The sequence below is a fragment of the Balaenoptera borealis genome, assembly GCF_965194805.1.
Source record: "Balaenoptera borealis genome assembly, chromosome: 2".
Taxonomy (NCBI): Eukaryota; Metazoa; Chordata; class Mammalia; order Artiodactyla; family Balaenopteridae; genus Balaenoptera; species Balaenoptera borealis.
Window position 1 is genome coordinate 178,350,370 of NC_138867.1, and position 17,097 is coordinate 178,367,466.

The 17,097-nt window shown below is 50.4% G+C and overlaps 1 protein-coding gene across 2 annotated transcripts in view; it reads right to left on the reverse strand.

The window, feature by feature from the left end:
* The window catches only part of LOC309623281 (complement C3-like), a 34,863-nt gene extending 18,154 nt beyond the window's left edge, over positions 1-16,709 (reverse strand). Inside the window, exons 1-24 of one of the 2 annotated variants that reach the window (XM_082379999.1) lie at positions 13,482-16,709; positions 13,158-13,365; positions 11,523-11,697; positions 11,262-11,332; positions 11,077-11,165; positions 10,912-10,994; positions 10,600-10,687; positions 9,398-9,500; positions 9,138-9,258; positions 8,757-8,872; positions 7,945-8,085; positions 7,645-7,854; positions 7,273-7,482; positions 6,813-6,974; positions 6,417-6,546; positions 4,845-4,922; positions 3,273-3,470; positions 2,979-3,090; positions 2,573-2,658; positions 2,330-2,469; positions 1,696-1,902; positions 994-1,045; positions 730-816; positions 422-625 (exon numbers count right to left, since the gene is read on the reverse strand). In XM_082379999.1, the coding sequence (XP_082236125.1) occupies positions 422-625; positions 730-816; positions 994-1,045; positions 1,696-1,902; positions 2,330-2,469; positions 2,573-2,658; positions 2,979-3,090; positions 3,273-3,470; positions 4,845-4,922; positions 6,417-6,546; positions 6,813-6,974; positions 7,273-7,482; positions 7,645-7,854; positions 7,945-8,085; positions 8,757-8,872; positions 9,138-9,258; positions 9,398-9,500; positions 10,600-10,687; positions 10,912-10,994; positions 11,077-11,165; positions 11,262-11,332; positions 11,523-11,697; positions 13,158-13,365; positions 13,482-13,552 (3,142 nt within the window). In that variant the 5' untranslated portion in view covers positions 13,553-16,709. The remainder of the gene's footprint in view (positions 1-421; positions 626-729; positions 817-993; positions 1,046-1,695; positions 1,903-2,329; positions 2,470-2,572; positions 2,659-2,978; positions 3,091-3,272; positions 3,471-4,844; positions 4,923-6,416; positions 6,547-6,812; positions 6,975-7,272; positions 7,483-7,644; positions 7,855-7,944; positions 8,086-8,756; positions 8,873-9,137; positions 9,259-9,397; positions 9,501-10,599; positions 10,688-10,911; positions 10,995-11,076; positions 11,166-11,261; positions 11,333-11,522; positions 11,698-13,157; positions 13,366-13,481) is intronic. The other variant, XM_082380000.1, reaches the window with a different exon arrangement.
* Between the last annotated feature and the right edge of the window lie 388 nt (positions 16,710-17,097).

Genomic DNA, 17,097 nt, shown 5'->3' on the forward strand with positions numbered 1-17,097 from the left:
CCGGAGTATGTATCTATGGCTGTAACCGGAAGGCCACCACCTGGGATTATTCTGGAGTCTTCTGCCTGGAAGTTCCCTGGGGGTGTAGCCCAGGGCATGGAACTGATTGGCTATAACCTGGGACAGTGTCTGAATATAACATAACCTGGGAGGTTGCTGCTTTGGGGTTAACCAGGGTGTCTGTTATGAGACTTGTAGCCTGGGAGAGGGGTCAGGGTGAAGGAATAATGTGGGGGTCACCATTGGGGGTCACCTGGGGGACTTGGTATCAGGTTGTCATCAGGGAGAAGAGTCAGAGTCTGGGTGCTATTGTCTGCGAAGGTCCAGTGGGGGCCTCCTCCAACCCCAGGGGTACCTCAACCACCCTCCCCAAGAGTCCCAGACACCCTCATCGAGGTCCCAGGAGGGGATCCGCTCTCACCGCTGACAATGTTCTTCATCACTTGCTCCCTGAGCTCCACCCCAACCTTGTTCCACTGGCCCGTGCTATCCAAATAGCGGGCCAGGATGATCACGGGTGCCAGGGAGCTCAGCGTCTGTTCGGGGCAGCCAGTGGGGACCCTCAGCAGTCGCCTTGTTTCTCTGGGTGTCAGGCTGCCCAGGATGGTCTCTCCAAGGATGTCACCTGTCAGGTGGGCATGGTCTAAGCTACCATGGCTCCCCGATGGGGACCGTAGGTACCCCCAGTCCCTCCTTCAGCCCCCACAGGAGCCAGCTCTGTCTAGGCACCTTGAATGCTGACAAACACTTCTGCCTCTGTGTTGGGCATCTTGTTCAAAAAGTCCTGTTTTGGCACCAGCTCCATCTGGGTCTGACCTGAGCAGGCACAACTTTGTGTGACAAACAGGTTCTGGGACTGGGGAGGTCAGGGTTAGACTGCAGACTCTGGGAGAATCTCAGACTGGCCCTCTGACCAGATCCCCTCATTTCAGCCCCTCCCTCCACTGGAGCATGGTCCCAGGATCCCACGTGCTCCCTGAAGACCCCACAAACCTTGGGGGTTCAGGAGGATGCTATGGGATATTTGCTGTATCTGACCCTCTGCCTGTAGGATGCAGTAAAGAAGAAAGTTAAAAACAATAGTAATAATGACAGTAAGAGGAAATACAGCTTTTAGCACAGGCTCTGGGACCCAGATATCTGGGTTCAAATCCCAGCTCTTTTGCTTCCTAGCTGCATGACCTTGGACAAATTACTTCACCCCTCTGTGTCTCAGTTTTCTCATCCATAAAAGGGAGAGTACAGTAGTTCCTACCTCAGAGAGTTGTTCTGAGGGTGCAGTGAGTTAATATTCTTAAAGCGCTATATCCTAAGTGCTAAAAAATGTGTTTAAGTAAATAAAGTATCACTGATGGGTCATGCACTGGTCGTGTGTAATCTTCACAGCTCTCTGATTATTCGTGGGTATGAGGATTATCCCCATCCTGCAAATGAGGAAACAGAGGCTCAGAGAAGTTAAGTAACTTGTCCAAGGTCACACAGAAGAGACAAGGTTTGAACCCGAGCCTGACTCCAAAGTCCCGAAGTGGGGACTCTGTGATTGAACTTTCAAATCATTGTCTCGCACCTCACTCCTTTCTTGGAGGCCTGTTCATTGATCTTGGGCCCACCTGCCCCTCCCGTGATCACACAACCTGGAGCTCAGGAGAAGCCCCACTCGCTGCACTGGCAGCAAGGGCTGGGGGTGCCTATTACCTGGACCAGGAGTGTCTTCCTCACGTGGTCCTGGACCCCAAAGCCCATGACCTTGACCTCCACATCCACTTTGCCTGTTTCAAGTGGGAGAAGCACGAAGGGCACCATCTTGGAGGAGGTGGGGGGCACGACAACCACCTGGCGGGAAGGGGCTCCTGGCTTTGCCGCACTGCACAGTGGCTCCTTGTGGGGGAACTCCACTCGGACCTGGGGCAGGGTGGGCAGTTAGAGGGTCTTGATGCATGAGGAGGCCCAGGACCCTAGAGTCGCAGTCTCCTCCCGGCCCCCACCCTGAGAATCCTGAGTAGGTGACAGTGTAGCATAATGATTGAGAGTAAAGACCCTGCCTGGGTTCAAACCCCTTCTGTCACTTAGGTGCTATGTGATCTCAGGAAAGCCATGTAAGTTTCCCTATCAGGAAAGCCATGTAAGTTTCCTCATCTCCAAACCAAGAACAGTCATAGCATCCATCTCCTGGGGTTATCGTGAGGCTTAAATGGGAAAATGTCTTAGAAACTTTTTCAAAAATGCTGCCACTTCACTGGCTCCTTCGAATAATGGACACCCTCCATCCCCCTTATAAAACACACTGACAGACGTTTTTGGGGGGAGAGGGGAAGGCTGGGGGCTTCACCTTGACCGGGTAGACCATGAAATTGTACAGCACAGCTTGGATCTGGACCTGCTCATTCCTGATCACGGAGAAGGGCAACTTAAGATCCACAAAGAATGATTTCATAACTGTCAGCTCAAAGGGGTCAGAGACGCAAAGACCTAGAACCAGGAGAGCACTTGACGTTAAGCAGAGGCCAACTGCCCTGGGGCTGGCCAGGGCCACTGTTCTCCTATTCCTTCAGCACTGGGCTTGTGGGGTCACCTTGTCCAGCCTTGAGACTGACGGCCACAAACTGCCATGTGGTGATGGAATCTGGCACGGTCACAAGGGTGCTGTAGTGCGAGATGCTGCAGAAAGTGCCAGGGTAGGGGGAAGGGAACATAAGTGAGTCTGTGCAGCCTGGACAGAGCCTCTGATTGAGGGTTACTGTCTTGGGCTTACCGTCACTATGAAGGGGTCAGTGGGTCACCCAGTTAGAGAAATTATCACTAGAGGGACATCATTTTGGGGGACCCACTGGGATCTTTATCCCCATCCAGGAAGTTTCCTGTCATGGGACAATGCTGAGAGCTCAATGTCACTCCTGGGGGCATTGGCCATGATGGATGCCCCCTGATGCATGGAAAGGGCCAGGGACCAGAGGCTGGCATGGGGGCCATAGTCCTACCCCGATTCACTTTTGGGCAGAGTTATCTTCTTCCAGAACCAACTTTCAGGGAACAAGCTCCGGACAGGCTGGTCCTCCTGGAAGATGTCATCAAAGTCCTCGTCTTCATCCGCTGTAGGGAGCAGGTGTGGGTCAGGGTGTCTTTTGCATGTCTCCCATGACCCACCAGACTCTTCAGTGGGGTCCTCCCACCTCATCCCTCCATGGCACATGGCACCCCTTGACCTGTCCATGGCACTCCATGTCCCTCAGTGGAGCCCCCCGACCCTGTGCCTCCTGCCGTGGCCCCCTCACTTGTCCCCAGAAGCAGCTGCTCCTCTCGGGCCTCCCGAGTCAGGGCCTCAGACAGACGGCAGCAGCTCAGGAAAGCGGCGATGCAGACTGGTCCATAGCGGACATGACGGGTCCTCTCCTCACACGATAGCCCCACTGGGCTCTCCCGGATCCCAGCCTCACAGCACTTTCGCTCCAGCTCTGTCTCGAACTTGTTCACTGCAAGCCAGAGTTAGTGGGACAGAGGAGGGGCTGGGTAGGACCTGAGGAAGCAGGGACCCATCCACCTCAATGCCATGTACACCTGACCTCTGTTTAGCGGTATCTCTGGCAATGCTGTCCCTAGAACTTTGCCCGTGTCTTTCCCCTGAAGCTTCACATTGAACTCATATGATGAGTTCTGATGAGGAAGCTGAGCTACAGAGAGGTCAATTCACTGGCCCAGGGTCACACAGCTCACAAGTGGCAGAGCTGGGACTGGAATTCATGCTGCTGCCCCTGCTATTTCTTCTCCTTCTCCTTCTTTTTGGACAGGCATTGGCAACGCCATGTTTATTTATTAAAGTTGTGATTTTGACTCCTGGTTTTCGTTGTGTGTTTTAAAAAAATGAAAACACAAAACTTGCTGTAGAGCATGATGTCAAGTTGAATGCTTCTAAATTAGTGAACTGAAGGAATGCACTTAAAGATAGAAAATATTAGAGTAATTTAATAATCTTATTGTCTACCATATAACATGGTTAGAACATCTATAGTTAAGTGATTGTTACCATAAATAAAACAACGGTCTATATTATGTACTTTTCTCAGAAGGTTAGCATGATTTTCGATATTGAAATTAGAGTTAGGGTTTTACCTCAATTTTTATTAGATTTCACTTATTTTTCCTTTATTTAGATCCACAAAGTCATTAGTGCTGCTTAAAAAGACTGAAAAATCTAATATTCATAGAATCCATGCTTCTAACAACACCCAGTGCTGCCTCTCATCTTCCTTGAACTCTAGGCTTCTTGGTCCCATCCACACCCTGGTCTTGGTCTACATGCTATCCATCTCCCCCTTCATCTACCTTCCTTCCTGTATCACAGAAGCTAGACATCTAAAAACTACATTTCCCAGACCCCCTTGCTGCTAGGGTTCTGGATGGGATGAGATTCTGCCACCCAGATGCTCTTGTATAGAAATTTGGAAAGTGGAAGAGAGGTGGAGACCATTGTCCCTGCAACGGTGGTAGCTGATGGGTGGGCTCCAGTCTATGTGTTTTTGTAACAGGCATAATTCTGTGTTTCACTATCTACCTGCCAGCTTCATGAGAGATTTTGGCAGAGTTTCCTGAGATTTCATGCACTGAAACCTAGATTTCTTGCATTGCAAGAACTACAATGGAGTGATCTTGAGTCTCAGCAAGCAGCCTTCCAACTTCCACTCCTAAAGTTCAGCTAATGATTTTGAAAGCACCAAACTACCATCATTAAATCACCTCCCCTCCCTGCCCCCCGACTGGAGTAACTAGAGTGGTTTCAGTTTTCTTTTCTAAGCCCTGATGAATACAGATTAGGGAGCCAGGAGGGCACATCCAGCTTTAGCTCTGACCTGCATTCCTCTTGGTCTCCAGCCTCTTCAGGGAGCGGCGGTGACGGCTGGGAGATGGACTCTGGGGGCAGTGCCAGTCTGGGGATCAGAGGGAAGAATGAGAGGACAAGTGTCAAGATCATTATCAACATCCTTGAGATTTATTGGGTGCTTACTGCATACCCAGTGCTTTATATGCATCACCTCATTTTATCCCACAGCCTCTTTGTAGTCAAGATTTGCCACTTAAAAGTTGTGCAGGGCTTCCCTGGTGGTGCAATTGTCAAGAATCTGCCTGCCAATGCAGGGGACACAGGTTCAAGCCCTGGTCCGGGAAGATCCCACATGCCATGGAGCAACTAAGCCTGTGCGCCACAACTACTGAGCCTGCGCTCTAGAGCCCGTGAGGCACAACTACTGAGCCCATGTGCCACAACTACTGAAGCCCGTGCACCTAGAGCCCATGCTCCACAACAAGCCACTGCAATGAGAAGCCCGCGCACTGCAACGAAGAGCAGCCCCCGCTCGCCACAACTAGAGAAAGCCTGCGTGCAGCAACAAAGACCCAATGCAGCCAAAAATAAATAAATAAAATAAATTTATTTTTTAAAAAAAGTTGTGCAATCTTCAGCAAGTCACTTAACCTCTCTGGGTTTTAATTTCTCCAGCTATGTAAAATGGAATAATCATAGTTCTATCTATGAGATCATGCATGTAAAAGTACTTGGCACAGGGTCCAGTTTGTAGTAAATAGAAATTGTTATTTTTAAAAAAATATTTATTTATTTATTTATCTGGCTGTGCCAGGTCTTAGTTGCAGCACTCAGGATCTTCATTGCAGCATGCGGGGTCTTTTAGTTGTGGCATGTGGGATCTTTTAGTTGTGGCATGTAGGATCTAGTTCCCTTACCAGGGATTGAACCCAGGCCCCCTGCATTGGGAGTGTGGAGTCTTAGCCACTGGACCAGCAGGGAAGTCCCAGAAATTGTTATTAATATCACTATTTATAGCTGAAAAGAAGACCCTCCTAGTTGTCCCCAAAATATCCATTCTCCCCTATCGTTTGTGGCAACTAAACCTCCATCTTTTATGTATCACTCAGAATGAAGACTACATTTCCCAGCCTCCTTTGTATCTAGATAGGGCCATGTAACTGAGTTCTGGCCAATGAGATGAGAGAGAAGTGTACTATTCTTTCCACTTCCCTTCATCCTGGTGCCTGGCAGGAGGTCCTGGTGAGACTTCATCTTGGAATATGGCAGAGCAACAAGCTAGAAGGAGCCTGAGTCCCAGAATGACCTCTGGACTGTTACTGAGCAAGAAATAAACTTCTACCTGTTTAAGCTACTGTTAATTTGTATCTCTGATACACATGGCCAAAACTACATCTTAATTAGCACACAGTAAGTTACTTCTATTATTATGTACATTTTATGGAGAGATAAATTGAGAATCAGAGAGGAAATATGATCAGCCTATGGTAAGTGGCAGGGTCCTAGGTTTTAGCTCATCTCTTTCACACCAAAGTCCATGTTCCTAACCACTAGATAGCACTTCCCCCACCCCTGCCCTCTTCCTGCCCCCCTTAAGTACCCGAGCTTGCCAAAGTGTCCATCCCTGTGCTCATCTTCATGTCCAATCCAGCATCCTTGAACACAGCAAGTCTGTCTTTCCCACTGCCTGCTGTGCAGCCAATGTCATGTTCCTCCACCGTATCCCAGACCTGAGGGTCAAGAGAGGAACCTGGATTTGGAGCCTGTATGACCCCTCCAGGGAAGGTGCAATGGTGCACTGTAATTGCTGGTTCAAATAATAATTTTCACATAACCACCCATTTATTGAGCCCTTGCTACCTGCCAATCTCTGTGCTGTGCACAGGCTCCTTGAATCCTTGCAACCACCGATATTGTTCATTTACTAGGTGAAGAAACTGAGGCTCCAGCTAGAATCTCCAGGCAATCTTTGGGTCCAAAGCCCACATGTTCTTACCTTCTTCTGTGTGAGCTTGTGTTTGCTGTTCAAGATATAGACAGCCTTGTCCACAGCCACCAGCCCTACTGTGGCCTCTGCATCACCTGTCACCTTCAATTCCACTTGGCTGCTGGGCTGTACAGGCTGGAGGTATCCTTCATTCTTCATGCCAACCTTCAGCTAAGCAAGGAAAAAGAGAGATGTCAGGAAAAGAGGCTCATAGGTCACCAAAGGGCTTCCACAAGTCCACTTTCAAGTTCATGCTCCCTCAGCTCTGATGGAGCATCTGGGAACTCCACCAGGCCAATCTCAACTCTACACATTTACTTGCATCTTCTCCACCTCTTAAGTTGAGCTTTTAAGGCCACATCACTTCTCCTTCCTCTCCTCTGCCTCCAGACTGAGAGCCCTTGAATTTGTACAGACCATCTCCCAAGCATTATGATGGTGGTGTACAACTTCAAGGAGTTTGACTCACCTTCTCCTTGCATTTGTCATTCACATCAATCCAAATGGAATCAGCCACCAGTTCAGGGTCCTGCCCTGTTCCCCTTGGCAGTAAATAAAAGGCCAGGATGCGGAAGGAAGGAAGCATCTTTGAAGTCACATCAATAATGGCTGACGTGTAGACACTCCCATGACTTTTTAACTGATGTTTGGCATACACAATCTGGCCCTTACTCAGGACCTTGGAGACAAGGGCGACTATGGATGAGAAGGGTAGAACCAGCCCTTCCCCTAGGCTATCCCAGCCCACAAGGGAGCCCCCTAGTCCCTTTGCTTCAGCCTCTAGGTCTGAGTCCATCCCAGATGGTTCCCACCAGCTCAAGTCCTGGTCCTAACCCCTCACCAGGATGGTGAAGTGAGTGATCCAGTCCTTGGTTGCAGGATTTTGATGCTTTGTGTTGAGGCTCAGCTGGATGTTGCTGCCAACCTCTGTGCCCAATGTCTTCACCTCAATGTGCAGGAAGTTCCCAGACCCGTTCTGAGTTGAGTAAGGCCAAGCTGTCATCCTGGCTGAAGCCTGCTCCTCTGGCTGGAGAGGTGCATCAGTTTCCACCTGGGGAGCATCATGGGCAAGTAAACCCCTAATAACCCTTCCAGCTCACACAGTCCCAGCCCCACTATCCCTGCCCCATAAGGTTGGTACCAGGATAGGGAGCTCCTTCAGATCTCCATTTGTGTTGATGGTCAGAGTGGCCACCCCACTGGACGAGGTATGTACTTTGTGGTTTTGGCAGCGGACGAGGACTTTGGAGGCTGGGGACCCATCAGGATTTGAGACAAAGACCTGGGGTGGAATCTGGCATGAGATGAAGGACAGGCCTGGGGGTGGCCTGTTGTAAGAGGTGGGAACTGGGAATGCAATCTGGATAGGACTGCCTTGTACAGCTGTACAAGTTGTGCACTGAGCAACACCAGGGGCACCTCTCATTTAGAGCCTATGAGTGGAGCCCCTAGAGTTTTGCAGAGTACAACCGTATGTGGCAGCCCTGGTTGTTGGTGTACCGGGGTGTAAGGGTGGGGGGAATTGAGGGTGAAAAGGGTAGGAGGAGATGTGGAGGTCTTGGGGAAAACTTGGAGTAGGATTGGCACCAAAGGATGTCTCCAGCTTTTCTAATGCTTATCAGACATTTCAAAGTCACCCCAGATGAATGTATGTAAAAATAGCATGCTTTCTGGGCAAATGTAGCCTTAAGATAAACTTCTAAGCATCACCTTCCAGCCTGACTGTGATCCCTAACCCCCCACAGAGAAATTCTGGAGCCATCACTGTGCTTTGGGGGGACCTGGTGAAGACTTGAGGGAACCTTGGGATTGGTCTGGAGGCATGATGGACTCAGCTCTCAGACAGATGAGCTCTGGGAGGCAGGTGAAACCTGTGTGGGTTTTTGTCTCCTGGGAAGGTCTGTTTCAGGGAGGGGCCCAGAGTCCCTGCGTGGAGTGAACCCAGACTCTGACCCTAAAGTGGAATGGCATCCCTGGCTTGAAATACTGGGGTGTCCTGGTGAACTTGATGTTGTACGGGCTCTGGACAATCTTCACCCCGGAGGTCTCGGCCTGGACCATCTCACCCCCTGGAGAGACAGGAGGATCGTAAGTTCTGTGGCAGAGGTTCAGTTTCCTGGGGAAAGAGCAGGCTGGTATGGGAGGCCCATCTTGGTGAAGGCAGGAAAAGACAGTAACACGATTTCAGCTCCTCCCAGCCCTTCCAGCATTTCCCCATTTCTCTGATGAGGAAACTGAGGCAGGAGGTGGCCCAAGGTCACATGGGTGGAGTGTCTGGGTTGGGAAAGGACACAGGGTCCTGACCTCAGCCAGGGGCCTGGGTGAGGGTGGCACCTGAGGAGAAGACAGTGACGTTGACAAAGATTGAGGCCCCAATGAAGTCCTCTTCCGGGCCTTGGAATGTGGCCATCAGTGTGTCCTTCTGGAGGGAGACGTGGCCGAGGCCTTCAAAGATCTGCTCTCAGTGCAAGAGAGAGGAGAGGAGATGGTTTCTTGGGAAATGGGCGATAGTAGAGGAAGGGGAGGTGGGGAAGGGGGAAAGAAGGGGGAGGAGGTGGGGAAGGAGAGACAGGGGAGGGGTGGGTCTCAGTCACCTCCACCCTCTGCAGGGAGCTTTTGATGGAGATCCGATGGGAATCCTGCTTCACCCCAAAGATGGCCAGAGCGTGTCCATCCACTGGCTTGTTGAATATATATCTGGGGGATGGACAACCATCTCACTGGCTCTGAAGCACCCACACAACCTCATGTATCTGCAGAGACAGCCTGTGTAATCTCCTGGGGCTGCAGAAATGGCTGTAACACTTTGGGAGGGGCGGAAGTGGCCTCTGGTAACTTAGATGTTTCCATTACTGACCAACACAAGCCTGGGAGGTGACAAATATGTCCCTTAAGGCCTTGTTGGGTTGCAGATGAAGCCTGTGTAACCTCACAGGATGGTAGAGGTAGGCTGTACAACCATATGGAGCCACAGAGAAATCTGAACAAGGACTTCCCTGGTGGCGCAGTGGTTAAGAATCCCCCTGCCAATGCAGGGGACACGGGTTTGATTCCACATGCCGTGGAGCAACTAAGCTCGTGCGCCACAACCACTGAAGTCTGCATGCCTAGAGCCTGTGCTCTGCAACAAGAGAAGCCACCGCAATGAGAAGCCCGCGCACCACAGCGAAGAGTAGCTCCTGCTCGATGCAACTAGAGAAAGCCCGCACACAGCAACGAAGACCCAATGCAGACAAAAAAAAAAAAAAAGGAAAGAAAGAAATCTGAACAACCCCTGGGATGGCAAAGGTGGCCTGTGAAGCCTCGTCAGGCAGTCTAGGTGACCTGTATGGCATGATAGAGCTGCAGAAATGGTCTTTATAACGTCAAGAAGTGGCAGATATGGCCCTTACAACCCTAGGTGGACAATATGGCCTGTGCAGCCTTGTAAAGTTGTGGGGATGGTCTGTAAATTCCATAAGGCAACATATGTGACATTTGCAATTTCATAGAGCTTCAGAGATGGTCTGGACAACCTCACAAGATGGCAAAGGTGCCTATGCAACCTCTTGGACCTTTAGAGATGGTCCAAACCATGAGATGTCGTATAACTCCATTAGGTAGATAAGGTGGCCTGTACAACCCCAGAGACCTGAAGGGATGGTCTGCATAACCGCGCGGGACAAGAATGTCTCATGGGTGGCAGAGAGTGCTTCTCCTATACCCTAAGAGCTACAGAAGTGGCTCATTTCTCTCTACCCATTCAGTTTCTTGGCATTTCTGGTCCTCTGGCCAGGCTGGGGGTAAAGGAACTCACCGGGCCTGGATATTCACACCCAGGGCCTCATCGTTGAGGTAGAAGAAAGTCTTGTTTGGTGTCAGCTGGACCTCAAAAGATGGGAGCACTGGGTGTAGTAAAGAGAGTGTCACCCTCAGCGTTTCACTGTCACCCCCCCGTCCCCTCCCTGCCCCACTCGCTCCTTCCTCAGTGATTCTGGCAGCCCCCAAGGGCTGGAGCACATAGTCCTCAGGCCCTGGCACAAAGTAGGTGCACCATGAGACCTCCTTTGCATTTCCCGCCCCGGTCCTTGCGTGATCCACCTTGTCTACCCTGGCACACCCTTCTCACCAAACTCCTTCACTTCAAAGTTTGCCTTGAACTTCTGCTCGGGTGCACTTTGGTATCTGGCTTCGATGCTCCAGGTCCCAAGACTGAGGCACAGAGAGTTAGGAGAGATGGAGCCTGAGAAGGAGAACCTCCCTCCCTCCACCCCTAGGGTTCCCAACAGGGCACCTGATGAGCTCTGGGAGGCGGAAGGAGTTCGCGAAGACACTGTCCTTGGCCAGGAGATCCTGGCTGATCACAGCGATCCCCTCCGGGTTCTGCGGGGATAGGGGGTGGTTGGTTCATGCCCCAGGCCTTCAGCATGTGATATAACCCCAGTGTCTGGGATCCGCCCTCCCCTCAGGAGAGGTCACCTTGATGTCCAGAGTGAACGTCCTGGGCACAGGATCCATCCTGTGGTTCACAGTGTACACCCGGTATTGAACTGGAGGAGGAGGGAAAACTCTGAGCACGGGATAGAGTTTGGAGAGGGGGTGGGTATAGTCATTAGGATCTCGGGCAGTGGAGGGGGGCCTTGGACAGAAGGACACCCTGGGAGGTGGAACATGTGGGCATGGGGGAAACTGGGGATGAGAGTCAGCGCCTGCCCCAGGCCAAGTGCCTGGGGGCTGTACCCAGTTGCTCAGGAGTGTAGATGGTCTTATCTGTCTGGATGAAGATGTAGCCAGCGTGGGGAGCTACCAGCACCAGCTTCTCCATTAATGCGGAGGCCGAGGTGGGTGCCCAGGTTGCCTGGATGATGACGTACTGAGTTCCTGGTTGTGGCGGGTAGACCAGGCTCTCGGGAATCTGGGGAGAGATGCCCACACTCCTCAGGGCCTGCTGGGGTCTCCATCCCTGTGGGCAAAGCCCTGGACCAGATCTTGGAGAAGCAATTGAATGGGAGCTCTCTGGTTCTGCCCTTGGGAGCAAGGTCCCCACGTGTGCCGCCCAGGTTGCTGCTGTACAAGGGCATCCAGCCCAGCGCGGGGGTCGGGGGTGGGGGGGTGGGGTGGTGGTGGAGGGGGGATGCGATCCCGTTTAGGCTCAGTTTCCCAGACTACCAGCAGAGGGCGCCTTTTATTAATTCGCACAGAGACGTTATACGGACTAATCGAGGCCTTTCTCGGAGCCCAGACCTACGGGACTTTGAATTTCTAAATGGATAGGACATGCAAACTGGTATATATAGAATGGATAAACAACAAGGGCCTACTGTATACCGCAGGGAACTGTACTCAATATCCTGTGATAAACCATAATGGTAAAGAATAAGAAAAAGAACAGATGAATGGATAAAGATGTGGCACATATATACAATGGAACATTACTCAGCCATAAAAAGAAACGAAATTGAGTTATTTGTAGTAAGGTGGATGCACCTAGAGTCTGTCATACAGAGTGAAGTAAGTCAGAAAGAGAAAAACAAATACCATATGCTAACACATATATATGGAATCTTAAAAAAAAAAAAAGAGTTCTGAAGAACCTAGGGGCAGGACAGGAATAAAGACACAGATGTAGAGAATGGACTTGAGGACATGGGGAGGGGGAAGGGTAAGCTGGGACGAAGTGAGAGAGTGGCACTGACATATATACAGTACTAAATGTAAAATAGCTAGCTAGTGGGAAGCAGCCGCATAGCACAGGGAGATCAGCTCGGTGCTTTGTGTCACCTAGAGGGGTGGGATAGGGAGGGTGGGAGGGAGATGCAAGAGGGAGGAGATATGGGGATATATGTATATGTATAGCTGATTCACTTTGTTATAAAGCAGAAACTAACACACCATTGTAAAGCAATTATACTCCAATAAAGATGTTAAAAAAAAAAGAATGTATATATAACTGACTCACTTTGCTGTACAGCAGAAATTAACACAACATTGTAAATCAACTATACTTCAATTTAAAAAAATGGATAGGACATAAGAGGAGCAGTAACTATATCCAGGCCTTGCATCTCTTTTTTTTTTGATGTGGATCATTTTCAAAGACCTTATTGAACCTGCTACAATACTGCTTCTATTTTATGTTTTGGTTTTTTGGCTGTGAGACATGTGGGATCCTAGTTCCCTGACCAGGGATCGAACCTGCACCCCCTTCAGTGGAAGGTGAAGTCCCCACCACTGGACTGCCAGGGAAGCCCCACAGGCCCTGCATCTCTTCTCCAGTGTGCCTCTTGGGAAGTCCCTCTAGAGTCTGCCCCTCTCTATGCTTGCTGCTGACGCAGAGATTCCCTTTATGGCCACCCAACCCGGCCTGTCACCCACCGTCACTGGTGCCTGGTCCATAAAGTGGTTTTCTGGTGAGAGAACGAGCTGAGCCCTAGCCACTGGCATCTTCTTCATGGGGAAATCCCACACGGTGAGGTTCACCTTGAGGGGCCTGGTGAGGGGCTCTGTGGAGTCCGAGTGAGCCTGCACGTGGATGTTCTCCGGGCTGCCGACCCGCAGGACCCGGGGGGTCACCAGGATGTACCTGCCAGCAGACAAACATGGGAGCACAGGGGGACTCAAGTGGTGGAAGTGATGGACGGGGGTCACATGCGGGGAATCATACGGATGGCAGATGTCCCCTCAGTTCTCCAGACTCACAGCGGCTCAGCGTGGGCAACGGGGGTCCCCAGGAGGAGTAGGATCAATCCTAGGAACCAGGGCACATCCATGGCGGTGGGAGGACAATGTGGGGCCACAGGCCACAGATGCCTGTCCTCTTGTTCACCCCAGCTCTGGTCTGTTTGCCTTGGCTTACCCTGGCCGAGTTAATATCTAAATGAACATGGGGAGGAAATTCCCATAAATCCAATGGGTGACTAGAGGGCTGCTCCGCCCTCCTCAGCTAATCCTCCGCAGGATGGGGGGCTGGGGACAGTTGCATTGAGAAGTGTTCCAGGCCCCACCCACACCTTGGGGGCCAGGGTGTTAGGAGGGCTGCCTTTCCCATCAGCCATGGGTTCTCATCCTGAAGCCCTCTCCTCCCCCAGCAGGGAGCCTGGGCCATGTGGCCCTGGGCATGCACTCAGGGCTTGGCTGGGATTGGCTGGTAGGGGCAGGAGGAAAGAGGACTGTCCCCTCCTCTGCCCTTGTGAAACTGGCAAGAATTTCTGGGGTAGTTGTTCCAAGTAGGGCAATGCAGGCATTATGTTTTCATTTCCCAATCACAGGCATGATCAGCCATATGGCATTTAGCCATCTGACCCCGGGGACCCACTGTAGTGGAAGCTTCTGGGAAATGCATGGGTCAAACGCTTTTACCGGGTTTCAGATCTTTCTGAGCCCAGCATGTATTGCATGGCTTTTCTCCTTCCTTGCAGGAGCTGATCACACTTGGTAAATCGTCCACAGTCTATTGTTCCTAAATCATGCCAGTCTCTCCGGGCTCCTTTCCCAACAGGCGAATTATACATATTAAACCGGGGAGGAAAACACATCTTGCTTGAAGCATTCCTGGAAGAAGGCTTTCTCTGGCCAGAAATAATTCTCACTGGCTGTTTAATATGCCCTATTAAAGACGTTGAACCCAATTTGTGATGTCTGCCCCTTCGAAGCAGGTGGGGCTGCAGACAAATTTGTCTGGTTCTTTCTTCTTCAGTGAAGTCAATACTGCCAGCTTGGAGAGTCTTGCCTGTTGGAGGGACCCAGACCACCCCGAACAATGATAATATACATTTATCCCACAAAATTCGTTAAATATTTACTACAAGCTTGGCCCTACTTAGCATGCTGAGGACACAGCAGTGACCACAATAGACAAAGTTGCTGCTTGTGTGAAATAGGCTTTTTTTTTAATGAATTTATTTATTTTATTTATTTTTATTTTTGGCTGCGTTGGGTCTTCGTTGCCGTGAGGGGGCTTTCTCTAGTTGCGGTGAGTGGGGGGTTACTCTTCGTTGCAGTGCACATGCTTCTCATTGCGGTGGCTTGTCTTGTTGCAGAGCATGGGCTCTAGGCGTGCGGGCTTCAGTAGTTGTGTCACGTGGGCTCAGTAGTTGTGGCTTGCGGGCTCTTGAGCGCAGGCTCAGTAGTTGTGGCGCACAGGCTTAGTTGCTCCACGTCATGTGGGATCTTCCTGGACCAGGGCTCCAACCCATGTCTCCTGCATTGGCAGGTGGATTCTTAACCACTGCGCCACCAGGGAAGTCCCTGGAGTGGACATTTTTTGAGAACTTACTTTCTCCTTAAACCTCATAGCCTCCCGTGACTTGGGTTCACCGTGTGCCCACTTTCCAGACTCTATGTTTGTAGAGATTTGGGAAACCGAGTGTGTCAGACACGAAGGGGGTAGTCATTTATTCCTCAGGCATTTATCGTGCACCTACTGTGGGCAAGACACTGTTCTACATGCTCTATGTACACTCACAGAAGTCTCACAGCTGAAGTAAGGATTACCACCCATTGTACAAATGAGGAAACCGAGGCCCCGAGAGGATGAGCAACTTACCCCGGGTCAGGCAGGTGAACCATGAGGATGGGTAATGCTCTTAAGTCTATGGTAAACAATCTCTTATGAAGCAAAAAAATCAACAGAATTGAATTAAAGCCTGGATCAGGGATGCAGGTGAGACCTAACTTAGAAAGTTCTAGAACACTGGTGTCCATTTGGGGTGGCATGTTCCACCGCTGTCCCAGGCTCTCAGGGAACCTCCATTGGTTCTGTTCAGCTCTCTCTTGGCTGGGGGAGAGCTCCCCCCCTTCACATCTTCATTCTCATACCAGGTATCCACATCCCTGCCCCCATCCTAGGGGCACCCAGGTGTCCAGGATGGGGGATATCCAAAGGTGAGGGGCTGCAGAGGTTTTATTCTCACCTTTCTCTCCAGTCTGGGCTCCTTCCTCAGTGCCAGTGTCTGTCCCCCGAGTGGGAACCTTTACCAGGTAGGTGCATCCAAGCCTCTTTGCAGCACACTCAGGCCTGCAGAGGTCTCTTGAGTTTCTTTTCTTTCCTTTTTTATTTTATTTTTTTTAGCAGTAAGCAGAACTTATTTATTTATTTATTTAGGCCACACTGCAAGGCTTGTGGGATCTTAGTTTCCGACTAGGGATCGAACCCGTTCCCCGTGCAGTGGAAGTGGTTAGTGTCCTAACAACTGGACCGTCAGGGAATTCCCTTGAGTTTCTATTTCGACTTGGAGGTGGGTTCAGGAAGGGAAAACTGCCCTTGGGTACCAATGAGCAGCAGAGGAGGCAGGAAAACAACTAGTGTTGGGTCCTTTGGGATATAGCCTTGCCACCCAGTGAACTAATGGATGGAGTCAAAAATGGATGCTGAGTGAATGAGTGATAGCAGGAATTCATATCTCATGCACCTGATCCCTCCACCCCACCCCAGTCCAGGTCCCCCAAAAGAAGAATGATAAGCATTTGCTCAATAATTAATAATGAAATAAATAATATAAATTTGAGCACCTACTGCATGGCTGGGGACACAGCAGTGAACAGGATGGAAACCCCCCCCCTCATGGAGTGGATATTTACTGTAGCCACTTTCACCTGGACTCTCTCTTTGAATCCTCTCAGCAAGCTAATGACCCATTGACCCATTTTGCAGGTGAAAAAATCGCAGAATGAAGTGTCCTGCCCAATACTGTACACCTAGGAAACTGAGGCACAGAGAGGTTAAGTGACTTGCTCAGGGTCACACAGCAGGTAAAGAGATGGAACTGAGCTTCTGAATCCAGGTTTGAGAGGGAGCCCAAATTAGCAGATACAAACCATTATACATAAAATAGATAAACAACGAGGTCCTGCTGTATAGCACAGGGAACTACAGTCAGTATCCTGTGATAAACCGTAATGAAAAAAATATGAAAAAGTATATATATATATATATATATATATATATATATATATAATCACTTTGCTATACACCAGAAACTAACACAACACTGTAAATCAACTGTACTTCAATTAAAAAACAAAACAGGGCTTCCCTGGTGGCGCAGTGGTTGAGAATCTGCCTGCCAATGCAAGGGACAAGGGTTCGAGCCCTGGTTCTGGGTTCGAGCCCTGGTTCTGGGAGGATCCCACATGCCGCGGAGCAACTAGGCCCGTGAGCCACAACTACTGAGCCTGCGCGTCTGGAGCCTGTGCTCTGCAACGAGAGGCCGCGATAGTGAGAGGCCCGCGCATCGCGATGAAGAGTGGACCCCGCTTGCCACAACTAGAGAAAGCCCTAGCACAGAAACGAAGACCCAACACAGCCAAAAATAAA